Source organism: Anser anser (assembly GCF_964211835.1).
Source record: "Anser anser genome assembly, chromosome: 2".
In the NCBI taxonomy this organism is placed as follows: Eukaryota; Metazoa; Chordata; class Aves; order Anseriformes; family Anatidae; genus Anser; species Anser anser.
The window spans coordinates 21504558-21531901 of record NC_139721.1 but is presented as its reverse complement, the minus strand read 5'-3'; the positions used below and the strand labels follow the sequence as shown (position 1 = coordinate 21531901).

The window sequence follows — 27344 nt, the reverse complement described above, 5'->3', positions numbered from 1 at the left end:
CAGCCAGGGCGGCCCTTTGCAGGCAGGGCCACGGAGCTCCGTCTCTGTGGCACCTCGTCTCAGGACGGTTTTTGCCACCAGAGATTTCTTGGCACCGTGTTGCCACCTCTAGCGCGGCTTTTTTCCTCACGGGGATACTCCAGAAAGCCAAGGTGAATTAACTGGAGCTGCTAAAGCTGCAGGTCCACGGCGTCACGCGCAGGTGAGCGCAGGGGCTCGGTTCGTGGCGAGGGAGGCAGCCTGGAGGAGACACGGTGCCGATGTGTGAAACCGATACGTGAGGTATGTTTGTTACAGGATTTTGCATTCTGGTTTATCTGGTCCCTTGACACATAAAAAAGAAGAAAGATCCAGATCTTCATTTTAACTTAAAAAAGGCTGTTAGGAAATCCTTTTTTTGCACAACGTGTAATTAGCTAATAGAATCAGCCTCGGATGTTAGGGACAGGTTTAGACTAGCTCTGCACTCAATGGTCTAGCAATGCTCTTTAGCTGCGTGCCTGCGAGATGCTGGGGGAGGACAGGCTCTGAGACATTCTGTAGAGAGAGAAACCCAGCTATAAATTATAGAAAAGAAGTATTTTCTTCCAATATAGGTTCTGGAACAGGAAAATTTTGCAAGAGCTATAGCAACATCTAGACCTTTCCTAATTGAGGCCAGGTTTTCTGCATTTCAAAAAGGATTCCACGCGTGCACAAAAAGTATTTTCAGTGGTGTTAGTTACAGTGAGCTTACATCCAGAGACTCTCAGTTTCCACACTTTGGGACAGGGAAAGCAGCACTCGCTTCACCTGCTTTGTGAAGGTGTGGGCGCCTGTGCTTCTTCTCTGCATCTTCGCTGCAGCCGGCGGGGAGAAACGGGGACCTGCCTGACTCAGCCCCACAGGGATTGATGGCACCCTGGGAGCACCTCTCTTGCTGCATTGCCTCGAAGGAAATTTAGATGGGAGTATGTGTGTGTGTGTGTGTGTGTGTGTGCCTGCTGTAGAGGTTTTTAGGTGAGTGCACGAGCCCCATCGAGGTGCCTGCTGGCTGCAGGTGGGAGCTGTCTGTCTGTCCCGCTCAGCAAGCAGCGCTGTCCCTTTGGGAGACACGGCTGCCCCGGAGCAAGGATGTGCTCCTCGCGTGAATCATCTGCTCAGCCAGCGCTGGGAATGTGCCACCACCTGCCTGCTGGCTCCCTGTGCTCACCGCCGTGGTCCACCTCGTGCCGAGCAGAGCAGTACCCGGGCAGGTCACGCTCCCGAGGCAGAGCTGCTGAGCGGCGAGGAGAAGCAGGACAGGCAGGTTCAAACGCAGCTGTAACACAAGGAAAAACGTGACCGGAGCAGCAGCAAGAGCTGCTCACGCAGCCCAGCAGCACCCATCTGACTCCCCGCATCAGGATGTGCTGCAGCAGCACAAAGTCCTCCTGGGAGAGATTTTGGAGAGGGTTTTCTCCAAAGCATCCAGTACAGGCAGCATCCGTCAGAGGCAGGGTGACAAAGCAACACCAACAGATGACAGAGCAACACCAACCCTTGCTCATCACCCCAGCATCCACGTACGGAGGCAACTTTACCTCTTGCAAAGCAGCAGCCCTCAGACCTGAGCCTGGGAGGTGCGGAGCAAGTGGGCGATCTGGGAGATGAGTGCTGCGAAAATAGGCTGCGATCGCTGCGGTTCGTCAGAGCGCAGGCTTTATTTTAAACTCCTCGGTAACACGAGAAGTTGCGCCCTGACCCTGCCTCACGTCCCCGCAGCGCTGCCAAAGGTAAGAGGGGAAGAAGTGAAATTTTACACGGCGGCATACAGAGGGATTCAGGATTCGTTCAAAATGGAGATGACGAGAGCAAGGTTTTTGTCCGGTCTTCGATCTGGTTCACAAATACAACCCTCTGGATGTGCTTGGAGAGGGCTCATGCTGTGAGCTGGGATTTTTATAATCACAGGTGGCTGGAAGTACTTGTCAGTCTGATTCATGCATTTTTCCAGTCTGCTGTATAACACAAATTACAGTTCCCACATTATGAGAGAGACTTCACAGGTTTCTTGGGAGAGGATACCAAGCTCTGAGGCTACCTTTTTTTTTTTTTTCCCCTTAGAGAATTCCTCTAATTTTCATTATTAAGCCATTTAATTCGATAATTACCCACAGAGGAAGAAAATCGATTCAAACAAATCTTTAATAACAACACTTCGCGGAGACATTGCGGGCTCTTTCTCCTCCACACATAACTGCAGTTCCCTCCTGCTCTGAGGCTCCAGCCCATTTCGATAAGATCCACAGCCTGGAGAACCTTGTAGCTTCATCTGGTTTCTTTCGGGGATGATTCAGTTTGTGTGTACCCATGTGTTCCCAAAATTAGAAGCCAGCAAGAGAAGGTGAAAAATACAACGGCAGAAAAAGCCACTAATTGAGGAACTTTCATATTTCACAATGCTTAAGCTGTGGAAGCACCTCTCAGAGACCAGCCTGTCGGGATGGACCTGGCACCCAGCGGTATGTCCCAGGTGGAAGGTCTGAGCACCGTGCCCAGCCCTCAGCCAGCCTTTCCTCCAGCTCACCCCTGTTGCTAGTACTGCAGAAACAAGCTGCCAGGAGCAGCTCTTTGGTTTTAACCACCGGGTTATTTGCAGCTGCTTTGAGGATGCCATAGATAAAATCTCTGAGGCCCTGGGATAGACTCAGTGGGGAAGGATGCTCTTTGGGGGAAGGACTTTCACTTACCACCCGGATTGAAGTGCAGGGGACTTCACCAGCATTCAGGTAACCTTGGAGTATCACCAACAAGTGGCTAGGCCTTTCCTTCATCATGCAGAGAGAAAAACAAAAGGTGGATGTTGTAATAACGAGTTCTCTCCTGCATTGCACTAACACATTGATTTCTACACCTAGAGCAAGCTGTTTCGTTTCTAGAGGATTGCCCTGAATAGAAGTGGATGTCAGACTATTAATTAGCAACACAAAATGCATTTTTATAGAGAATAGCATTTTCTTCTGTATTTACATGCAGGTAGACCAGATGCTTAAATTGGACAGTTTTGCTGCAGAATGCCCACGTACCTCATCCATTGACCTGAGAGCTGGAAAGCACACACACTGCTGCTCTTCAGCAGCAGCTCCACAACTGAAATGTCTTCTGAGTGCCAGACTTGCAGTTTGCTGAGTTGTCTGAACTCAATGGGAGCAGCTGGAATACCGTAGTGTTGGCTGAGAGCAAAAGTGGAAGCAAGGGGATTTTCTGAGAGCTTTAGGGGCTGGACACTACTTCTGTCTGTGCTGAGGAGAGGTGGTGTTGGCACTTGGAAATGATTGTTTGTGGCAGAGAGAAGGCATTTCAATTCGAGCAGCAGGCTGTGCTCTATAAGCACTGCAGCAGCTTTCAGATACTATCTCTGGGAAGGACGGACTGGCTGCGTGGAGAGAGAGGAGCGCTCCTGTAGCATCACCCCCTCCAAACCTGCATGGTGTGCCGCCAGGAAGTGTTGCTGTGAGTGCATCTTCCAAACCGCCTGCACCACGCAGCAGCAACAGCACATCCAAGCTGTCACGGAGGCCGTCACAGCGAGCGAGCAGAAAATCAGAGCTAATGGGGAGCTGTGGGGATGTTTTGGGTTAGAAGAGGCTCTATAAGGGGCAAGCTTAGTGAATGCATACAAATGACATGCGGGGACAGGCGTGCCACTGGCTTCTGCTCTTGGAGACTGCAGGGTGTTTCAGACGCAATCCTACAAACAAATGGGATAACGCATCTTTAGCGCAGATGCTGGATTCTGTGGTGACCTGAAATGTGCAGGGGAGAGACTTGTCACTGCTTTAATTGTACTCCAACACGCAAAGATAGAGTGAAGATGCTATTGGCAAGTCAGCAGTTCATTAACTGTTTTGCTCCAAAAGGGAAAAGTAACACTCATTTTCTTCTGCCTGGCCTAAATAGTCCAGATTTTGTCAAGAGGAAGAATTAGGTGTGAGAAAGGCAATGCCCTCAGATCCTCACTGCTAAGTACCTGTGGGACAGCAGAAGTGGAAGAGGGACTGAGGTGTCACGGGAAGCGTTGTTTGGAAGGAAGACGCCTTAGGACAGCACTGATAAAACCAGGGAAAGAAATCCCTTGTAATGCTGGCTAAGTGTCGATGTGTCTGAGCAGCAGAGTGAGAAGTCACTATAAAATATTCAGTGAATCATTTAAATTTGAATAGAAGGAACTCAACCGCTCCATTATGAATTTCAAGTGGAGAAAGGATTCCTTGAGGAAAGACGTAAAAAAACCAGTTATTGATATAACACGAATATCTTTTCCCATTGAAGGTTAAAGAGTGTTAAAAATGTTTTCAGAACCAAGAGGATATCAAAGAATTTTCTCATTTCCACGAGCAGCGTATTGGGAATCCAGAAATAACATCCACGGGACGTCGTTCTGACAGGCTGCGTACGGGGAGTCTCCGTCCCTCGAAAGAGGAGCAGGCTCAGCCCGAGAGCCTGCTTCCCTGGGCCTGCTCCAAGGCTCTCAGCAATGCTTGGCTGGACACAGAGGTGCACGGTTACACGGCTAATTACTTCCATTGCATATGGAAATTAGGAGAGGGAAAAATGGCCATTATTATCCCTTTGAGCACACGGTTACCTGGTTTCAGCGTGAGGCCGCGCTACTCTGTATGTGGTTGCTTTCTCAGTTAAACAACATCTTGCTTTCTGTACGAGGCCAGGCTTAAAGAGGTATCACTGAAACACACTTGGTAACACGGTTGGAGTTTTAAGAGATTCTGCTTGACATCTGTAAATCAATATGTCAGAGACACCGTCAAAAGCTAGTAGGTCTAAAAATATGTTGACCAAACTCCGTTTGAATTGATCAGTGCTCGCTGTACTTATCTGTTCTTGCTCAAAGGAAGTCGAGAGATGCTTTGAAGGAACAGGTTAATTCAGGTATCACATCTGGAAGGGTAATGAAGGCAGCAGAGTTTCCTTGGGGATTTTTTTTTTTTGGGGGGTGGGGTGGAGGGAATTACAAGTTTCCTGTTATTTGGAGTATGTTAAAGTCTGTCTTCATGGGCTGTCCTGACAAGCTGGGCTCTGAGCAGGGTCTCCAGCTCCTGACCAGCGACAGGGAGAAGGAGTCACATCGGACAGTCAGCAGCAGTCTGAGAGACGTCCTCTACTTTCCATCCTTCCACTCTCCTTTTATGTTTTAAGAGTGAGGTTCTCAGCTTCCTGGATGTAAGGAAGATCTTGACACCCAGGAAAGCTCAGAAACAAAGAGACAAAGAACCCAGATTGTGTTTGGCTTAGCTGTGTTGGGTTGCTGTTTTTTATCATCACAGTGGGAGTGAGTTCAAGCCCACCGGCGAGACTGACAAGGTACAGATCAGAGGTGAATGCTGTGGTAGATGTCCTCCTTCTTCCTCCCCCTGCTCCTCCTCCTCCTCACGTCAGGTTAGATGTGACTGCACAGCCTCCCTAGGGTGCAGCAGACGTGAAGCAGGAGGATGGATTATTCTGCCGATAAGAACAATCTCAAAATAGCATTTGTGAGTAAGGCTTGATACGGGACTCACTCACTCAACAGCCCCAAAGATGTTTCATTGCCTGATCTTATCGGAAGTCAAAATTCACCTTGGCTTCAGTGGGCAGGGGCTCGGTCAAGCTGACAGCACACGGTACCACAGCAGATTCACCTTGGTAATCCCTCACGTCCCGGTGACACGCAGCGTTCACCTATCGGCGTGTTGGCAGCAGCTCGCCCATCCCATCACAGCGCCGCAGGAGAGGAAACCCAGGAGAAGACCCCCCCTTGCTGGGTGAGCAAGGACCCAGCTCTGGGACCTCCACAGCAGCAGCCGGAGTAACAAACCGGGTGGCAGAAGTCACTCGGTCCCGTAGGGAGAAGGTGAGGAGCTGGTTCTTGAGATGACAGGCAGCACGCCTTCAAGGTGGGGTTAGCTCACGCCTGAGTTGCCGTCCTTCCACCTACCTTCTCAGCCCTCTTTGGTGCCCCTTTCAAGTCGGGCCAGCCCGGCGTGCCCACAGGAACCTGGGTGCCACCTCCCTGTGCCGGAGGAGTCCCCGGCTGTGCCGCGGTGACGCAGGCCAGGCCACCCGCGCCTGGTTGCTCCTCCGGTGCCTGCCTGCCCGTACTGATGTGCCCGTGCCCGGAAGAGCAGGCGGCTCTCCCGCAGCCCGCAGGAAATAATTGCAGAGCGGCTGGGCTTCCTGCCGCGCACAGCTCCTCCTGACACGTCCCAGCGGTGCTGCCAGCATTACTCACAGGGCATGGCCTTCCCCGAGCCACTCGCACGCCCCTTGGCTGGACAGCCCGCTCCCAGCGGGGTCTGATGGGACCGGGCACAGCATCACTGCCGAGGAATTGGCAGGAAGGGGAGGAGCGGACACGGCCCTGGCCATGTGGAAGCAGCCCGTCAAGAAAGGCTTGTTTAGCACACGGCGGATTAGTCTGCCTCAGAAGCGAGCTGCTGCTGTAAATTAATATGCTCCTCATGAGTCAGGAGCCCAACCCTTCATTACAGAGTTGCGTATTTTCAGAAATTGCTGTAAAAGTAGCAGGCACTTCGGAAAAGCTGTTTCAGGCTGGCATGGCCACACTTCCCGGTTACTTTCCTGCCCACAGCCCCAGGTCACCCTGGAGGACCGTGAAGGTCCCCGTGGCCCCACAAGCTGGTGCCCACAGGGTGATGATGAGCCTGGCACATGGGCTCTCTAGGCTGTTTGGGGCTGGGGGAGTTTGACCAAGTGCTGAGGTAAGAGGTTGCCCTTCGCTGCCTCGCCAGCCAGCTGCTCATGGGGACATTGCAGGAGGTGCCAGCCACACCGCCATCCCATCGGAGAGGAGGATATTAGGAGAAATTTCTTCACTGAAGGGGTTGTTAGGCATTGGAACAGGCTGCCCAGGGAAGTGGCTGAGTCACTGTCCCTGGAGGTATTCAAGAAACGTGTAGGTGTAGAACTTAGTAGCACGGTTTAGTGGTGAACTTTTCAGTACTAGGTTAAAGGTTGGACCAGATGATCTTGGAGGTCTTTTCCAACCTGAATGATTCTGTGATTCTTCATGGTTTACCCACCTACACATGTTGCTCACTTCCCAAGCACCACGGGCTGTCACCAGTCCCTCTTTCTCTTGCTGTACTGGAAGCAGGGGACATCCGTGATTTGGGGCTTTTTACCGTTAACATTTGCTGGCTTTTATGTGCCAGGCTGAGGTGTGATCTGATTCCTTTGAGCCACTTAGACCATGGGTTTCTCTATAATGCCATGCCCCAAAGGAAATGAAGCCTGAAAATGGATAGCAGGCAACCCAAACCATCATTTGCCAAACGAGCCAGATCTGATTGCTGAGGTCCCTTTCCTAAAAATGACATCCACAGACAGTAACCTATATGGAGACATGAGAATGAGAATGAGAATGATCACGTATGGCTGAGACAACGCTGAAACTAAATTTACGATACTCAGCTGCAGTAATTTGCAAACAGTGCTAAGTGCTGGGAAGACGCAGCAGCCGCCTTCCAAAGCTGTCAGAGGCTCTAACGAGAACACACAATCAGGAGATCCGCTTGTCGCAGCCAAGACAGGTGTACGCTTCTGCTCTGCGCTTGGGAAGTGGCGGTGAGGATTATCACTATGTCAATCTTTATACAATCATCATAAAACATAAGATAAAAAATAGCCATTAAGTTGTCTGACCTAGCCGCCCAGATGTTGCTTGTAAGCGCAAAGTGATTCATTTGCATGGGGAGGGCCAAAGGTTTATAGTGTTGGGGTTTTTGTTTGTTTGCTGATAAGAGCAACAACAGAAGCATGAAAAAAGCACACTGACGGCATACAATTCTTGGATAGGTGATGCAGTAACAGGAAAAAAGGCTACAGATTGGCTTCAGAGATGTATATCTACTTCTGGTTTTAAAACTACAGCTAGTTTAAAAAAAAAAAAAAAAGAAGAAGTCCTGGCTGCAGATAGGCTTTTATATTTTTAAACATTGGTTGGAAACACAAGTAAAGATATGAACCCAGTGTGACAGTGCTGGAGCATTTAGTGCCCTGGGGGTGAGCAATTCCATGCACAGGTGTTTCAGGAAATGTTTGTAAAACAGCATAGCTGCTCCTGTGCTGCTTGGTTTCACAGCAGGCGCTGCTGACACGGCGTGTCAGCCCACTGCAGAATTCCCCAGGAGGTTTCAGGGCATGGGAAGACAAGAAAAAGCAGGCACCGTTCCCGAAGCAGGGCCACCATGTGTCGGGCAGTCCTGCTTGATGTGCTTCAGCTGGTGTTAATGGGATGGGAAAGGGGGCAGAGGGAGAGAGAAGCAGCTCAGTGTATGTGCTTGGCTGTGTGTCCTGCAGGCACGTATAACTTCATGTCCTGTGCAGGAGGTATGGTGCTGTCCTCGGCTGGTTTTGTGTGCGGGTCCCCCTGCTCGGTGCTTGGGGTCAGGGGCTGTGCTGATGCTTTCCAGGCCTGAGAACAAGCTGGCACACGTGGACACTGAGAACAAGGTAAGGGCACACGTGGACACTTACCAAGCTCAGATGTCCTTTTCCTGCCATGCCCAGAGGTCGTCTTCTGAGCAGCACGGCCACATGACGGACTGCATCTTGTGCGCCAGCTTGGAGAGGGGCTCACCCGTGCGGCGAGAGGTGCCCTTGCCTCCGAGGGTGGTGTTTGCAGGCTGCTGGCAGCGCCCCCCTCACTGCTGCCTGGGAGCAAACATAAATACATGCTGGAAACCTCTTGGAAGTGCTGGAGAACGTGCTCCTTGGTTTCAGATGTCCCAGCTGCTAAAGCCAGCTGCCTCAGAAGAGCTGCAGGGAGGGGCACGCTCAGCCTCTCTTCTTGGGGTCTGGGTGTTCTGGGCAGGCACTGAGCTAGCAAAGCAAAGGACCTTGCAGGCCTTCCTCTCGGTCTGTGTGCAATGTTCGCCTGCCTGAATGCCGGCAGAGCCTTCAGCTCACGAAGTGTCTGGCTTACAGTGACTCTTGCAAAACCAGCAACCCCTCTGGTGCACTTCCTAAAGTGTCGTGCAGCCTCCTTGGGTGAGTTCACAGGAGGGACCACAGCGACCTGCGTCTGGAGAGCAGCCCACCAGCACTAGTTGTCCTAAAGGCAATGGGGCAAGTTTGTCTTCGGTGGCTCTCCACGTGGCCTATTGTATTTACTGCTAGCCATTCTCTGGAGCTCTTTCTTGGTGTATCCTCCCCAATCTTGCTTCAGCTTTTCTATTCTGATCTCTGCTCCAGGGCCAAGTGTTGAAATGTTCCTGGCTCTGAAGTGTGCCTGCTGTGACCCGTGGGACCTGAGGTGGGCAATTGCCTTATTCTGCTACCTGTTTTCATTTTTCCCTCTATACAATTTTTAGGTGATTCATGGATCTCTTGGGAGCTGCCAGAACTTAAAATAAATAAATAAATACAACAACAACAACAAGACAAATGTGAAAGGGAAGTAGCTTTAAGGTCAAACCTAGACTCTGTGTAAGTCACGCACCTACTGGTTTCAGTGGGCTTCTCTGCTGTAAACGTGCAATTTGAACAGCCTGTGGGCTTTGCTGCCAAAATATGGAAAGAAGAAAAAAGCAGGGGAAAAAAAAATAAAAGAAAATAGCAGCCTGGGGTCCTGTGGGGCAGCTGGCCAGAACCAGGCCACCTCTGCCCGGCCCCCCTTTCCTCGCAGGGGTGCTGGGTTACCCTGACCCACCTTCTCTCCTCGGCTCCGTGCCTTCGCAGCACGGGTAGCTCCTGCTGTACGTGCCCCGAGGACTCTGTCAGGAAGATTTAGCGCAATGCTCCTCAGCGCGAGCGGTCTGCTCCAGATCTCGTCTCCTCAGATGTGACTTGGCAAACAAAACTTCCTCTGTGAAATAAATGATTCAGGCTCCCACCATGCGAGAGAGACCTCCTGAAAGGCGCTTTCATGTGGAGCCAGGGAGACCAGAGAGTGTCAGAGTTCTGAAGACAAAATACCCCAGTCGGAAAGGTGCACAGACTCCTTCCAGGAGGGACTCTTCACACAGTGGCAGCCTTTGAATTCAGCTTTTAAATAAAAGATTCATCCTGAAAACAAAAAAAAGCTGAGCCTTTTATGAGTAATAAACCATAAAGTATTTTTTTTTTCCAGGTGAGACTACCATTCAATATAAAATAAGCTGGCTCTTTTGATTTATTAAAAAGCCAAAGTCGTATTTTGCCTGGGGAAAATAACATGTCGTACATCTCACCACTTTGTAGGTGCCTCCGAGACGTGGATGCTGCTGCTGCCGAGGCTGGGATTAGCGTTCGTGTGGCAGGACAGTCTGAGGGAAGATGGTTCGTGTCTTGGGCTGCAGCGCTTATTGGAGGTGACAGGACAGAAGCTGATGGTGAGCGTCACTTCTGGGAATGATGGTTCGTTAAGAAGTTTTGCCTTCTAAGTACGTATGAAGCATTTGGCTGCTAACAAACATTTGCTGGCATATGGAGATGTAATTAGGTGAACATCAGTCAGAGCTAGTCGAATGCTTACGTTCATGGGAATGGTGCGCCAGCACTGTGATGTGGGGGGTGTCCAACAGGCAGCCCCACACGGGGCAGCCTGGGCTGGTGGGAGGTGTCCCTGCCCATGGCAGGGGGCTGGAACTGGGTGGGCTTTAAGGTCCCCTCTAACCCAAACCTTTCTGTGATTCCATGGGGTTTACAGTCCTTAGGAGCTGGTGGCTCCCACACCTCTGCTCAGGCCCAGTACTCGCTGCATCTGCAAAGCTGTCAGCTTGGACAAGGGCTTGCGGCAGTGCTGTGGGCGTCTGCGCTGCCCGTGCTGTGTCTCCTTCTCTGTAAAGCAAGCGCAGGATGCGACATCCTTTGTGCTTTCCTCCACTGACTGCAATCTCTCTGTCACTGACTCCTACCGAAGCATCACCTTGTCCTGACGTGTAGGGGACACCTGTGGGGACACTCCCGGGGACACCCGTGGGGCTGTGACACGTCCCCAGCCCCGTGACACGTCCCCAGCCCCGTGATGTCACAAGGCACCTCCTCGAGTCACAGGATTCAGAAGAACACCCGTGGCTGCGACCCACAGCCCACGCCAACCCGCAGCTCTCCGGGCAAATTTTTTCCCCCTCTCCGAGCGCAACCTGCGCTCGGGCACCGATGCGGCTTGCCGCAGCTCGAAGATGTCTCTGTTCAGCCGCATTTTGGAAGACACCGAGTGGGATTTGAGGCGAGCCGAGAGAGAAATGCAGAGGCAGGTGCGGCTGCTGGACCGGCACCTGCGGCACCTGCGGGAGGAGCTGCCCCTCTGCTGCCCCTGCGGCCCCCTGCCGCCTCCCCCCTGCCCCTGCCTGCGTCCCCGCGGGACATCCAGCCACCCGGCGGAGCGTGGCAGGGCCCTGCCGGCCACGGTGGACATGGAGCAGGAGCTGGTCAGGTAACAGGGCCGCACGCCGGCCTCCTGGGCAGGGTGACGGGCGGCAGGGGCGCGTTGCGGCCTCCATCCAGACCGAGCCCCCACAGGCGGGTGCACGCTGGCACCGGAGGCGTATGTACGGGGACGTTTCAGGATTTCTGAGTTTCCATTCTGGCCGCTGTTGTGACGGTTTTAGTTTCATGAAAGGAACTGAAGATTGAAGTTAGTGCGGATAAAATCCGAGTGTAGCCCTGCAGCAAGGGGGGCGGTATGGGACACAACTGGAGAGACCAGAAGGGGTGGGAGATCCCTTGGCCCTCAGACACTGCCGGGAGCCTCCTGTTGCTGTGTTGTGCCCAAACTCAGCCTTCGCTTTGAGTTCCCTTCTGCCGTGCCTGGAGGTGAGGCCTTGACCCGGTCAATTAAAAACACAACATTTTCATTACCAGTGAGTGCCAGCCACCGCCGGCCGCATGCATGAGCTGGTGGGTGCGATGAAGCTAGAGGAAAAAGAAGAAAGCTCGACCCCAGGGTTAGTTTTACACCGACTTCTGCACAACCAAAAGTCACCGTGAGGTTACTTGACCTGGTGGCTGGGGCTCATGCAGGGCTGTTGAGCAGCACTTTTCAGGTCCTGGGCCCAGATTTCCATCGGTGCACACGAACCCCTCTGGGATCTCTCACTTGTTTCCTCACTTGTGGCCCCATTTCCTCCTTCATCAGGCACATTATCCTCTGAGTTTGGTGCCTTGTGTCCTCTTCAGCTGTTGTAACGGAGGTGCCCCTTCTGCTGTGTGTTTTACGAATGGTTTGAATAAGAGCCGTTCTTCTGCTGGAGCAGGCGTGCTGTTTGACAGGCTTGGAAATCATTTTAATGGATCGGTGAGCCTCCAGCCCAGCTCCGCAGGAGCATTTTTGTATTTGTTGCCAGATGTGTCTCTTGTCCCCTGATTGCTTCAGACAAAGCTCCTAAATGGAAAACGTGGTCTGTTGCAACTCCCCATTTCAATGTAGGACAACGTGTGACAGGACACGCATGGCTTAGTGGGCACATTTACACATGAAAGAGGAGCACTGCCTTCCGTATACTGTGTTGGCAGAGCTTTTCACCTTCTCAGTTGCCCCATCCCAAGAGGGCACGCTGAAGTGCTCCTGACCACCAAAGCTTGCAGACGTGGGCCAAGAACACCCCAAGTGCTGTGGGTCAGCCTGCGTGTGAAGATGGAGCCAGGAGTTTCCCATTTACTTCTCTTGGCCTCAGAGTTATCCAGCCATTCCTCCATGAGTCAGTCTGCAAGGCTTTGTTCTTGTTTTTATTGCAGCATACAAAAAAGATCTAACAGGATGCCAAATGCTTCCCGGGATCGTAACGTTTTAGCTGTGATGGACGTGAAGGGTTTTGACCCCGAGGAAGTCACCGTGATAGTGAAGGACAGGAAGGTCCAAGTGCTAGCAGAGCACGAGGAGACACACACCACCGCGCGAGGGAGGGAATATAACTACAAAAACATCAGGAAGGAAATCTCCTTGCCGCCAGGGGTGAGTGAAGACGAGGTGACGTACTCTCTAGGGTCTAACAGGATCGTGAAGATTGAAACTGCACACAAGCACTGCCCCTGCCTCATGAGATTCTGAGCCACCGGGGTTGACCTGGGCAGGGTCCTTCCTCCTCTCCCTCCTCCCATGGACTCCAGGTCCACCCCATCTGTGGGCACCACCAGCACTTCTGGCCTCTTCCAAAACAAAACAGAGCATTCAAAAAAAAAAAATGTGTGCGAGCCTCATTTCATTCAAAAGGTTTTGGTTATTGGAAAGGGGGGTGCCAAGAGGAAAACACAAAGATATGGGAATGCTTGGCTGTGGTCACTTGCTAGATAAAAGGACACTGCAGGAGGTAGCCTGATTGAGAACAGGTATTGCTGCTGCTTGTAATCTTGTGGATTTCAAAAGCTGAATGAAACCATTTATCATTCACACTTCTATAATAAGGAAATTTCTCTCAACCCCATCACTTCCGTTTGAGCTGTAAGGATATTTCCTAGGGCTCAATAATAATCACCTCAAAGGGAGGAGACTCCTTCCAAGGTAGCACCCTGGGTTACACGTACTGGTGGGGAGTTGCCCTTGCTATTTGGAACTTGGGTCTTTGTTCCCTAAATTTGTCTGGGTTCATCTCCTGTCCCTGTGAGAAGCCACCTCTAGCAGACATCTCCTCCCTCTATTGGCGACCCAATCACTTCTTCACCTTCCTGGAGGGGAACATTGGCAGAGATTTCTCCTCTTTCTCACTGGGCTGCTGGGTTTCCAAGTCCTGAATTATTCTTGATATATTTCGGAGAGGAAAAAGCCTCTGGGAACTGGAGGTACACACAGGGGAGCCTGGTGAGTAGTGGCAGGGCTGTGTTATGCCCTCAGCACTACTCGGTTATGTTTTCTCTTGGCAGCACAGCTCCTGGGCCAGTGTTGTCCCTCCACGTTGAAGGAGGAAGCTTCTTAGGTGGCCGCTAGAGCTGCGTGCTGTTGAGGTGGCCAGAAAGGGCTGTGCTGGTCCACGTGGGGCTGCAGCAGAATGAGGTGCTGCTGTGATGGAGGAGCAGGTAGGAGCCCTACTGAGCCAACTTTCCCTTGGAAGTACCAAAAAACGAAGCGGTGCCATTTGTCCACTTTGTTGGGCTCTTACAGAAGTTACACTGTTGGGAAGAGCCACTTTGGACGAACAGAAGGCTTTTATTTAGAAGGCACTGGGAACATTGCAGAGCATTTCCCAACAGATGAGTAGATGACTGGAAGCATTTCCTGCTGTAGCACAGGGCAGAATCCATAACTCGGAATTAGAACGAAAGCAGCTTTGCAGTTGGGAGAGGGAATGAACTGTCAGTATACTTTCTTCTGAGGGTTGCATTTGCTGCTGTTTGGGCAGAAAAAGTCAGCAGCACTTTGTCCCCCCCGTCGAGTGAGCACTGCCAGCCTCTCCCCGAAATCATCATGGGACAGCTCCATCAGTCAAACGTCCCAGCAAGCAGCGGAGGACTGGTTTGGCCGTAGCCAGCGAGGTAACTCAACACTGGTGCAAGAAACGTGCTGCTTCTGGCAGGTGTCCAGCATCCAGGTAGCACTTAAATATCCGATAACAAACTTCAAGCTTTATGGGCTTGGTGCGTATCTGGGTCAGTACGTACCAGCCTACGCACGGGCAGCCTGGTTTTCCTGACGTTGGTGGAGGACACGTAGAAATGAGCCGTGTCCCAGCGAGGAGGCCACCGGGGAGCCTCCTGCTCTCACAGGGACAAGGATGCTCAGGACCCCTGAGAAGACCTCCTTCAGACAGAACAACCCACGGAATAATACAACCGAAGCCCCTCTGGGACACAGCCTTCTCACTCTGTAACTATTTCTGCAGAAGCTGTCTCAGCGTGCAGAAGAGAAACAGATTTCAACACCTCCCATCTACCCATGACTTCAGACTCGCAGAGCATGCACAGCCCCGCAGCGATCGCAGGGCTGGCTGCGACTGCTCTTATCCTCACTGCTCATCCTTTAACACGTACTCTTCACACTTTGTTCCTAAATTGGGCTTCTAAAGACAAATTAAACCCCTGAACATCATGATTTTATTTACAGATATGATTTTATTCCCAGATTTTAAGACTAGAAGGCACTGTCAGATCTCCTGGCCTCATCTCCTATTATACCACAAATAAGCTGCCCAAAGTGTGAGTTCCGGGGAAGCATCTAGTCTTGATTTGAAGACTTCAGGAGACGGACTCCAGCGCTTCTCTTTGTATTTTGTTCCAGTGACTAATTTCCTCGTAATTAAATGTCATGCCTTGTTACTAACATGAGATTGCCTGGCATCATCGGTTCATTCTTTTTGACTGTGCCAGATGAAAAAAGCCCTCAGAAGCCGGCTTTTTCGGAACACAGTGGTAGCTACGAGCTTCTCGTACATTGCCAGTAAGTCACTTTTCAATCCTGAATTCCAAATTTGCTCATTGTAAGAAACTGGTTTCCAACTCCTTGGTATTTTTGTTCCATGCTTGCACCCTTTTTCAGGTTTTCAGTGCCCTTGTGGACACCAGACTGGATGCAGCAGTTCCCTATCTCACCCGCTAACATGGCACACAGCGGTAGAAATCACTTCTTCTTCACGAAGCACACCATTCCCCCCGGTTCGGTCTTTCCAAGGGCTCCACGTGTCTCTGACGCAGCACTGCAGGAGGTACTTCTGCTGCGCCCTGACCACCACCGCCCCGCTGGGACGGAGCCTCTGCTTCTGGCTCTCACGCTGCTGACGCACGGATGCCCTGTGGGCACGATGACGCGTCCAGGGGGGATGCGCACTTCGATTATTAAAGCAAGATGTAGGACGAAAAACATGTTTTCTTACAGAAATGAACTACAAATAGACTTTTTTTCTACTGATTAGGGCTGTTAGTGTTTAAATGCACAGACGACTTGAAGACTGGGAGGCTGAAGAAAATTCCTAATTCATTTTATGTCCTGTGCAATGTGTCCAGGACCTTTAAGACCTTTTGCATAATAGAAGCAAATCACTCAGTCACTTAGCTCTGTGAACACCTACATGCTTGGGACTTACCCAAAAGCGTAATTGAAATCCGTACCCTCCAAATGCTGCTTAGATGAGAGCTTGCTAAACAAAAATACTCTTGGACAGCTACCATTAACACAGCAAGACACGCTCACGTCAGTATCCCCCTAAAAGAAATTACTTTGCCACTAGGTGGCAGATTATTTTGTTTTATTTTTTAATTTATCCCTGTGTAAATATTTGTTAAAAGCAAAAACAACGGTGCTGCTACAAAGCGGGGAGGCTGGTTCGTGCTGCAGCGTGCATTTTTGTTCGCAAGGCTGATAGCAAATGGCAGGGGTGGCAAGGACTGACATTTGTGTTGCTGTGGCGTGCGGGAGCACTCACAAGGGACAGAGACCACGTTCGGTTTCTGCGCTGGATTATATTGACCTTTGGTCCTGCAGCTCTTCTCCCCTAGAGCAGCGTGACTGAATATGAGGAGTTTCATTTGCTTCAGCAAGCTCGATTCAGCAACCACTGCTGTTGGCCATAACAGGGGCTTCCACGTGCTCGTGTATTCTTCAGCATAGCGTTGCACGGAATTATTTTGGGGGCCCGTTTTGGCCATCCTCATAGAGCAAATACCCTCTCAGAATTCCCTGGCACGAGGAAGATGCCCGAGAGGGCGATTTGGCTCCACAGCTATAAACACTGCTGCATTCCTGAACTCTAGCCTTATCGGGGCACTTATAAATAAAGAGAGCTCTGTAGTGGGAGGTCATCTGAGGCTGCTAGCTCCAGGCCTCTCCTCAGTCATGCGCTTCCAGGAGTTTTCCTGCAGCCTGGCAGGGCTCTGCGGGCCGGAGCCGTGCAGAAATGTGGTTTCTCTCAGGGGGCAGCCCCACTCCTCCTCGTCCACCCGGGGCCGCTGGGCCCACACCAGCCTTGCTGCTGGCCTTGGCTACGGGACCAAGAGTGGAGGAACTTCGCCCATTTTGTCTGTGCCTGGTGTTGGGTGCAACCACTATGCCCGCTCATCCCTCAGGCACCTTCATTAACCCTTGGGTAACCCTTCAAAGCACATTCCCTGTCTTCACCTGTGGAGAAAGCACTCGGAGTTTAGAGGACGGAGCAGGAGCTCCCGGCCCCGAGTGCTCTCGTACGCTGGCTGCGGCCTTGTTGTCATTCTGCACTCTGCACTTGTCACGCCGTTAATAATCTTGCACTAGATTTAGATTAGGGGTAAACTGATCGCCCAGCACCTGGTGAAGCTGCCTCCCCCCCCGGCATGGGCTCTGGCCCTGCTCCCTGTAACTCTTTAACCTCACGGCTTCCTTCCCCGGCCACTTGTCGGACACTTCTTGCTCCTTGTTCCTCTCCCCCACCTCCCGGTGCCACCAGGTCGCTCCGTCAGGGAGGCCAGGGGGAAGGGGTTTCCCCTTCCTCCCCCTGGGTGTCTGCTAGACATCCCCGATGGACATCTCCTTCTCCTTCTCCTCTGCTGGGGCTTAAATCAAGGCCTACATCCAAAAAGCTGGGCTGTCTCTGAGGTTCTCACCTGAACCTCTGTTTTAACAGTGGCTGCAGATAACAGAGGGTCTCTTGGTTCCGTCTCTAACTCAGGGTGGCACCTGTAGTCTTTCAAGGTCTGCAGGTGAAAAGAGTTTTACCATTAAACTGTAAACCACAGATCAAACTACAGGAAAAATCGCCGTGCCTTGCACCTCACCTGGCAGATTTTAATTTGCTTTTTTAAACAGCCCACCCCCCCGCCATGGGTTATCCTCTGGGTGTCCTGGCTTTTCCCTCTCTTTTGGCTGCCTGCTGGAAACATCCACATACAAGCAGAACGCGAGGATGCTGTAGAGATGGCTGGTGTAAGGGATGTGAGGTTGGAGAATAAATAGGGAGCAAGGAGCACATGCAGATAAATCATCAGCATTAAAGACTGTTTCAGGAGATGTTGCAGAAGGGACTGCTTGAGGAAAGCACGGCATGCAGCATGCAGTAAAAGCAGAATGTCACAGCTGATGTTCCTGCAGCCTTCCCGAGGTTTTACCAGTTAAAATACAGAAAGGCTACAGGGCATGGAAAAGAAAGGAAGAAATGAAACACCAGCACTTGGGGACCAGCTCAGGGCAGGTCCCGAGCACCTCCCATTCCCATTAAATTCACTAGCAAGTGACTGCACATAGCAGCACTGGACTGTTAGGGTGAGTACAGGCAAGGCTATTCTTCTTGGGGAAATGGAGAGGGATTTGGATGTCCAGGAGTAAGTGTGCAGCTCGGAGCACACATTGCATGTGTGGTGGGAAGGAAACTCCTTGAAACCCTGGGGACTCCCGTTCTGGGAGATGCTGCATCCTCAGGCTGCCCAAGGACCTCAGGCTGCCTGAGGACCACCTTCAGCAGCGAACTGTTTCAGCAGGAGGGTTATGTCGGAGACCCAGCACGGTGTGCTGAACCTATACACGTCGTATTTCATCTGGGGAACTAAAAACACGATCACCACTTGAAAGGGGTGAAGACTGGAGGGTCCAAGCATCTCCAGGAAGGATCGGAGTGCCAGGCAAATTAAAGCAGAAATATGAAGCTACATGTTAGGAGGAGAGCTTGCTTTGGAGCAATGTAAAAAAAAAAAAAAAAAGTGCCTGCAGAAGGAACACAGTACGGACTGCCCAAGTAACCTGCCCCAGAACAAGGAAGAGGCACAGACTTTGGGTTATCCGTGCAAACAAACCCAGGCTGCACTTTTCCAGCAATCATCTCCACACCAGAGCACTGCGAACCAGCTGAGATGCTGGTGCCTGCCAGCCGAAAACTCTCCCGAGTTTCTCACGAGGAGCACATCCTGGGGAAGTCCTGCTCAGTGACTCACAGGGAGGAGCTGCCATCCACCCCCGGCTCGAATCCTACCACGGGTCACTTTCTGTTAGGGATTTTTTTTTTCTTTCTCATCTGAAATAAACAAAATGACCACTTAAAAGTCGAATCAGTTCTTCGTTCCTGGATTGCTTTAATGCATCTTGTAGCTGCATACAAAAGCCTCAGGTTTCTCTAAAGCTTAACTTCTCGTCCTCGAGCTCTTTCCTTCCAGGAATATGGGGTCGGCCCTGGTGCACCCGTGTTTTGGGCAGATGAGAAGCCCAGGCCGTGGGTCTGGTGCCTGCTGGAGACCTGACCTCCTGCATGCTGGCTGGGGAGGGGGCACCTGGCAGCACCTTTCCGTGCCTGCTTTGTCAGCTGCATGGAAACCCAGATTTTGTGTCTGAATTAAAGTGGCTTACAGACCTCAGCTTATCCTTTCTGTCCCGTTACCAGCTTTCCTCCACCAACTTCTCCTGCTCTCAGTCTCCAAAGGATAGGTCGTTTGCTTCCAAACCCCTTGCAATGGGGCAGACCCACTAGATCTGAGCACTGCAGCAGCTCATCACTTACGATCATTGCTCTGGACCAGAGCATCACGCTTCTCAACCAGGGAGGTGAGCTTGCCTCTAATGACCTAACATTTTTAGACCATTCCTTTGATTTTTGCAGAAGGAATTGTAACTAAACGTTTTGGAAGAGACACAGGCTCTCTTCCTTGCCTGGCATTAACATAAATCTCACAGACATTATTTGTGCTATTTTTCTCCTGGGTACACAGGTTTAACTGGTTTTCAGACATTATCACGAAGGCTCTAAAGGTAAAGGCCTGATATTTTTACTCTTGCTGACTGGAACGTTTTTTATTCAGGGTCCTTGCCTGTGATTAGAGAGACACTTCTTGCTCCTTGAAAATAGCGTTAAATTCACGACTGCTCACAAAACCCTATAAAAGTAATTTATTGCGCATCACCAAACACCCTCAAGAGGCCCGAAACAGCATCAGCATTTTTATAAGAAGCGCTCGCATACCCTTTTGCACACACTTTACCTGCTCTTTTGTTCCTGTTATGCCAATGAAAAGCACACAACCGCTGCGAAGACGTGCCCAGCTCCGTGTCCTAGATGGAAGAGGCTCCGGTGGGCAGCCCCAGATTCCACATCAGGTGCAGCAGGGCATTTTGGCCCCACCGGGTGCTGAGGACCAAAGGCACAGCATCAAAACCCCATCCATGTGGACTGAGCGCGGGCGGCTTCAGCTCCTGCAGTGGCAGGGAGCAGGAGGAGAGGTGCCTGGTTGCCCAGCGGGCTCTCAGATGGGCTCATGGTGCACATTTCATCTGACATCAGAGGGGATGCTCAGGCAGAGAAATGGGCTGAAAATATCCAAATTAATAAAAATAAAGGACAAAAGCAGGCTGCATAGGTGCGTGTTTTCTGCCAGCCGCAGCAGTAAGTACCACAGTAATTCAAAGCTCCAAGACAGTCTTTTTTTTTATTATTTTTTTTTCCTAACAAAGCAGTAGTAAAAGAGTTTCATAAGAGCTAATGCAGCTGGTACAGATTGAAAGTCACTTGGAACCAAAGTGAAGCAAGGGAATTGCTTAATTTTGGCTAAGGTTCTCTGGGGTTGTAGAAGCTGTATCAGCAAATGGATTTGTTACTTCATCAGCTGACATTCCCTCTGATCCTGCTTCTGCTTTTCCTCTTCCGCTGCATGTTGTTTGCTCATTTTAGGGCATCCCCTTCCCGTACGAAGGGGCAGTTTGAGGACTACACATCGGCACAGATGAGCCACGGCTCAGACCCTGGGTACAGGAAGATTGGCAGAGAAGGAGCATACAGAAATATCTGCAGCACAAGATGATTTCCCGCTTCATCTGTGGCCCTGTAAGAAAAATAAATAAACCCTTTACCTGGGCCATTGCCGCACCTGGCTCCAATGTGTGCGTTGCACAGGGCCAAGTTTCGCAGCAGGCTGTGTGCAGGCTGTCTGCGCTGCAGGGAAGGGCTGGGTCAAGAAGCTACAGGCGTCCAAACCTTGAGGAGCACCACATTCACCATCAGCTTGGTCATGATCTCCTGTTTCTGTGAAGAAGCACCGTGGTTTGTGGTGCTGCACTCCCAGCCGAGCAATTCGGGGACCTGAAGGTGGCTGGGACAGGGCTTCAACTCCCAGAGCCCCAGGCTGCTTCCTGCAGACTTGGCCGAGCATTGACCACAGCCTGGCAATTTTCTCTCCCAAGCCCTGCTGATGCAGAGCTGGGCAAGTAAATCCCCAGAATGGGAATGGCCGAAGCTGAGGGCACCTCCAGGCTCAGCGTCAGGAGCCACAAAGAGCAACCAAGCGTTCAGCCTGGGGAGGTGCAGACCTCACTCTGGGCTCTCGTTTGTCCTCTGGGGGGGGTTCCTTTTTCATCTTGTGCCAGCACAGACAGCAGCTCCCTTGCTAAAGAAGTAACTCCATAAATTCAGGCATATGTGTAATTATCAGTGCTCCTCATGACTTTGGGGGTCAACCACAGTTTAAAAGCTTCCTCTGTAACAAACTTCCATAGAGGTGATTGTTGTGTTTATGGCCGCCTACATGCCCTCACAAACTCCAGGAGAATGATAAAAACCAGGCCTGGGGCCTTTTAAAATCTTTGAGAAGTGAAAAAACTAACTTTGTGGAACAGAGTGACCTTCCTTCCTCCGCACTGAGGCTATGTCCCAGACACCAAGGTCTAGGGGTGGGTAAGTTCATGGTTTATGGCTTTGTTTTCAAATCAGTACATTCGTATGCAAAGAAGATTTTAAAAGGAAAAAAAAAAAAAGAAAAAAAAAAAGAAAAAGGAGAAGAAGAAATTCTCAGAGCAGCCACAGGGACTGAAAAATAAACCTCCCAAATTTCTCAGTGCATCAGTATTTTATTGGCTTGCCGCTGTGTTACCTCAAGTGCTGCCGTTAGCACAGGAACCACTCAGAATTTAATCAGACCAATCTGCTGAGAATTGCAATCCGCCTTTCTAATGCCAAAATAAAAATTAACACAAGCAGTTCTGCTCCTTTTTTTTTTTTTTTTCCTCCTTTCCCTCCCGAATTGCAGATCAGATTGTCACGTGGCGGGCCCAGCGGGAGGAGGGAGGCTGTCAGGCGTCCAAGCGCCGCGCTCCTTCGGCCTGGCTTGGCGAGACGTGACAAACTCTGGTTTGTCTCAGCACAGCAGCTCCGGGGCTGACACGCAGGCGGATGCAGCTGCATGGAGGACCTGCAGAGCCCCCAGCCCCTCACATACCTGCCTTATCCCCCCCCCCCCCCCCCCGACACTGTTTTTTTATGTACAAAATGAACCGAACGCCCCTGGCATCTACACCGCTTCCTCGCCTGGCCGTTCTGCTCACAGCCTCCTCATGGCACCAGCCTTGCAGAATTTAAAGATTACCTGGAAATAAATACATAACTAAAAGACATTGCCAAGATGCATCTCCCGGTGCCGCAGATCCTGCCTCAGCGCAGGCGGGCAGGAGGTGGCAGGTGATGTTTCAGCAGCCACCACAGCAGCTTTTTGGGCTCGGCAGCAGCGGGGGAGCTGCTCTGACCGCCCGTGCTGCTCTCTCCTCGGCTGACGACGTCCTCCCCCTGTCCCGCTGCTCCCTACGCAGGGGCCGTGCGGGTGTTCCTGTCAAAAATCTCTCAGAATCTCCGCTGGAAGAGTTCGTGCCAGCGATTTCGTAACTCTGAAAGGGGGACAAGGGAGAGCAGACACGGGAAGGACACCCTGTGAATAGTGACGTGCTGGGCTCCGGCCTGGCCGTCCTGCTCCATCCCGTGGCCTGAGTCAAGGCAGGAATGTGCGGGGAGTGCCAGCAGGCCAGAGCGGAGCAGAGCGGGGAAACAACAAAGGGAAAACGTTGTTTGTGCTTGCTTTCTGTGTGAGGCTCATTAAAAGCACTGTAATTAGAGAGGGAAGTAGTCACAGCTCAAGGCAGGGCCCTCTGGAGCCACCCGGTGCCACCCGTGCCCAGGCAGGGACACCCAGAGCAGGGTGCCCAGCACCACGTCCAGGCGGCTTCTGAAGGGCTCCAAGGAGGAGACCCCACAGCCCCTGGGCAGCCTGTGCCAGGGCTCCGTCACCCGCACAGCACAGAAGGGCTCCTGGTGCTCAGGGGGAGCCTCCTGGGGGCCAGTTTGTGCCCAGGGCCTCCTGTCCTGGCACTGGGCACCACTGCACACAGCCTGGCTCCGTCCTCCCTGCACCCTCCCTTGAGGGATTTATGTAGACTAATAATGCCCCCCTTGAGCTTTTTCTTTTCTATGCTGAGCAGACCCAGCTCTCTCAGACTCTCCTCACATCAAAGATACTCCAGGCCCTTCATCATCTTTGTGGCCCTCCGTTGGACAGCAACACTGAGTGGAAAAAGTTCAGGCCCTCATCCCCAAATTCACAGTACTGGTAACACAGGCATGTTCTCTGTTCTCTTCATAAGGAAGCTGTGTGGGGAAAAAAAAGAATAAAAGGGTTTAACTTTCTTCCTGTGACCCTAGAACTGGAATTTCCCAGAAGCTGCTCCAATTGCAGGCTGCTAGGCAGGTGGCGAGGCGTGGGCAGCTGCCAGGCAGGTATGCCAGAGCATGGGGCACTTCTGGGAGTGGTTTTTGCGCTCATTTTGCACCATCCTGGCACACTCCTGTTGCGGAGTTTCAGGTCCCACCCAGACAGTTTTGGCTGCCCCTTCTGGTCCGCAGGCTGGGGCTTCCCGCAGGCAGCACCTGGAGGTACCTCTGCGGGGAGGCAGAGCAGCCCAGGAAGGTTTCGCAATGCATTTCCATAGAGGCAGCAAAATATAACTTATCTTAGGAAAAAAAAAAAAAAAAGGAAGAAAATAAAATCTTAAAAGGAAGGGGATTTACAGGGCAATGATATTCATATCTCTAAACTACGGGCTGCTATAAGATACCTCATCTGCAGTTACACATCTGGCTAAAAGGCAGCTGGCACCGCGGAGTTACGTTTGCTCCTCCGGGAGCGAGCTCTGTTGTGACGGGGTTGTTGCCATGGGAAATATCAGTGTTTGTCAAAACTTCAACGTACAGCCCAGCACATCGAGGCACCCGACTTCCTCTGGCGCAGAGAGAGAATCTGAGGACGACTGAAAATGGTGGCAAAGCGTCTGCAGAGGGGATGGGGAATTAGATCTGCTCGTTAAAAATTAGAGGGAGAAGGAAACGGGCAGCTGTGAGGGGAACAGAGTATCAGCATTGAAACAAAAAGCCCCAATAAAAAACGGCAAAAGGCAACACGGTTAATTAATAGCACCATTTTCATTTGACTTCAGTGAGATTAAGAGCAGGCTCGCATTCACCGCTGACGGTGCCCAGGGTATCAAAAGCATGCAGCTCCAGGAAAATCAGCGCTTTATTCTGCAGGCTGCTCAGGCCAGCCCACTGCAATAGCAATGCGTGGAAATAACGTGGATTGATTCCTTGTTGCAGCGGTGATTTTTATTTAAGTGGCTCAGGAAAACCCCACCTTTCAGGACAATTCATAGTTCGCTTTAGTGTTGGAATGGTTTCAACATGTGCTTAAAGGCCTTCAGGAGCCCGGGCCCACGTTTCTTAGATATGCTGTGATGAAGCCAAGACAACAGCAGACTCGATAGGCTGCTAAGGAATTCATCTCCCTCCCAGCAGCAGTGTTGCAAAACTAAATCCATTCATAGTTTTGCAAAATTTCAATTGACGGTGGTGATAAATATCCTCACAGGAACACTCTGTTTGTTTTTTTTTTCTTTATTTTTTATTTTGTTACCTGCTAATGCCAACCATACTTTAAGCACATACAAACTGGACACCCCCTTTTTTTTTCTGAAAGGGTGTGGGTGCCGAAGGCAGCCAATTCTCATACCTTTAGCAGGTAAAAGTAACCTTACGCAGGCGAAGCATCGCTTGGATTGCTCCCTAGAAATGCGCTGATTTGGGTGATTTTTTAAAGATTTATTAGTCTAGGAAGTGTCACCGAGTACACGGCATTCACTCATTGAACGCCTACGCACTCAGAGCCTGAAGAGGTGTGCAAACAGCACTGGCTGTGCTCTCGCCTCGTGATCACCTCATGGAGAGAAACCATCTCAGATCTACCCCGCTTCTTCCCCAGATTCAGGGCTACGAGTGCTGCAGGCGGGCCGCAGGACACCTGGGGTGTGATGATTTTCTCCTCGGCAGGTGTCCCCGAGTGTTTCCTGCGGGCACCTCTGGTCCCTCGGTGCAGGAAACCCCTCCAGCTGCCTCCACATCTGCGCCGCAAACACAGCAGTGACTCACGCCGCGGTACCTGACCCGGCTTGAAACGCTGCACATAAATACTGTCTGACGTCTCACCCACCCCAAAAAGCCCGCCCGCCCTGCCAGCAGCCCTTCCTCCTTTCTGGGAGTTTTCCCTTGCAAGAGCCTGGGAACGCGCCATCCCACAGAAGAAATTAGGATCACCTTTCAGATCTCTCTGCGCCTAGAATATGTTTCCTTTCTTTCTTTTGCATTTTATAAATAGTCCAGCCTTCCTGCAGCTTTTTCCCTGGCCCGGTGACTCATCGTAGACTCATCAGACTTGTTGCTGCTCTCAAGCAGGGAATTGAACTCTCTTGCACAAATAGAGAGAAAGAGATCCCACCAGCTCAGATTAACAACTATTTATGATGTTTTCCCATGGAAAGACGTGAAATACTTCCTGCTGCCCCACAGCTGGACGGATTAGTGTTAGTATGAGCCCATGCAAGACTGAGGCGATGCCACCGAGGGCAGCTAGTCTGCGTGTCCTCACCCTGTCCCCTCTGCTTCCCTCCAGGCGCTTGCAGACGGGAACAATTTCATTCTCCTTAGATCATTGCTGAATGTTTTTGACCCAGTTACTACACTGAGAATGTAACAGGGATGCCAAGTTTTCCATTTATTTCAGAAAATGGACAGACATTTTTGCCAACATGATTTCCTTGTGGAACCCCACGGAGGTGAGCGCAGCACCTGCCTGAGCAGCGAGCGAAGCGCCGATGGAGGCGAGCCCACGGGTTGGGGCAGGTCTTTGTCCCACGGCTGGGAGCAGGAGGATCCCTTCGGCCACCCTCACCCTTATCCTTTCAAAGTCATAGAATCACACAATCATTAAGGTTGGAAAAGACCTCCAAGATCACCTGGTCCAACCATCCCCCTGCCACCAAATGTCACCCATTAAACCACGTCCCCAAGCACCACGTCCAACCTTTCCTTGAACACCCCCAGGGACGGTGACGCCACCACCTCCCTGGGCAACCCGTCCCAGTGCCTGACTGCTCTTTCCGAGGAGAAATGTCTCCTCATTTCCAACCTGAACATCTAATGAACACCGACTGCTGCTGATTGAGAATTATGTCTTCACCGGGCTGACTGCACGGCTTGCGCACACAAGGCGGCAAAAATACTCCCTGTTCTTCTTTTCACTTTGGGAAGTTGGGGGCTGTGCTTTTCAGCTGCCTACCAGGTAATTAAGCATCAAAAGCTCTCTTTCCTCTCCTTCCCAAGCAGAAGTGTTTAAAACGCCTCAGCTTTCTGTTCGTGGCATGCACCCAGTGCCAGGCACCTCGCAAGCGCTGCGGAGATCACAGCCTTCGCAATTAAACGCTGACAACTTGATGGAATTCAGCCCAGACTGCGTTAATGACATGATGAGCTCGTGAAGGTTTTGTTAAAAAACTAGACTTGACAAATGTTGGTTCCTCCTGAATGTGCTGTAGGCGCTCAGGAGACAGGCTGGGTGTACGCCTCGCAGGTTTCACGCAGGGTCTGGGGAACATTTAGCAGGCACCTTGATATCCACCGAAACCTTCAAAATAAAATTAAAAGAGAGTTCAGGATTAAAATTGAAAGAGAGCAGGTTTTTCCTTACAAGGAAGTCACTTTGCCTTCCCCAGCAGAATACACAAGTCAGTTTAAAGTCTCACCAAAGCTGTGGCATCCTAGGCAAGGTTCCGAATTACCGATCACAATTCACGTTATCGTTACCCGATTTATATCACAACGCAGCAAGTGCACTGGCAGGTTCAGCCTCACGGCTGCAGTAAGGATAAGGGTGCCTTCAGTTCTTGCTCCCTAGGCACCGATTTGTCCTTTGGCAGAAGCAGGATGCCTTCCAGACCTCGATGCCCTGGAAAGGGCAGCGGGTCAGCGCTGCGTGGCACGCTCTACCCCCCTTGGAAAGCGTATCCCAGAAACGCTCACCCCAGCCGAACACTTCCCCCCCTGACCACACGCCTTTTTTTTCCTCCTGCAGAAACTCCGCGGCACGGAGCAGCCCGAGCCCGTAACACTCCTCTCCCTTCATTCATCGTTCCTCCAGCCCCGATTTCGGGCTGCAACTTTTCTGACAGCTCGCGAGCGTTCCCTTGGTGACAGAAGCCTGCTGCCAAAGCAGACGAGGGAGGGAGACGTCTATTTGCGGCAGCCATGGCGAGCTGCCAGGGGGACACCTCACGCTCCAGGGCTCGCCGGAGACGAAAACCCTTCCTGACGGGGCGGACAGAAGGCAGAGGGGAAAATCCCCGGAGCACGTCGCTCTGCGCG

The 27344-nt window shown here is 51.4% G+C and overlaps 1 protein-coding gene and 1 long non-coding RNA gene across 6 annotated transcripts; one reads left to right on the top strand and one right to left on the bottom strand.

The window, feature by feature from the left end:
- Positions 1 to 193: 193 nt before the first annotated feature.
- Positions 194 to 6608, bottom strand: LOC310893497. 5 transcript variants are annotated; one of them, XR_014579018.1, is made up of 4 exons: positions 3048 to 6608; positions 2712 to 2789; positions 1563 to 1979; positions 293 to 1300 (listed from the first exon to the last, which is right to left on the bottom strand). It is a non-coding gene; the product is annotated as an uncharacterized lncRNA (long non-coding RNA). The 5 variants fall into 5 exon arrangements; XR_014579019.1 differs by lacking the exon at positions 1563 to 1979 and having other exon boundaries at positions 194 to 324; positions 3048 to 6606; XR_014579020.1 differs by having other exon boundaries at positions 293 to 1979; positions 3048 to 6606.
- Positions 6609 to 7758: 1150 nt separating this feature from the next.
- ODF1 (outer dense fiber of sperm tails 1) lies at positions 7759 to 14285 on the top strand. The gene is made up of 6 exons (XM_083822592.1): positions 7759 to 8043; positions 8368 to 8493; positions 9235 to 9295; positions 10222 to 10352; positions 10670 to 11398; positions 12700 to 14285. The coding sequence occupies exons 5-6, from the start codon at positions 11145 to 11147 to the stop codon at positions 13010 to 13012; spliced, it is 567 nt and encodes a 188-aa protein (XP_083678718.1). The 5' UTR covers positions 7759 to 8043; positions 8368 to 8493; positions 9235 to 9295; positions 10222 to 10352; positions 10670 to 11144; the 3' UTR covers positions 13013 to 14285.
- The last annotated feature ends 13059 nt before the right edge of the window (positions 14286 to 27344 follow it).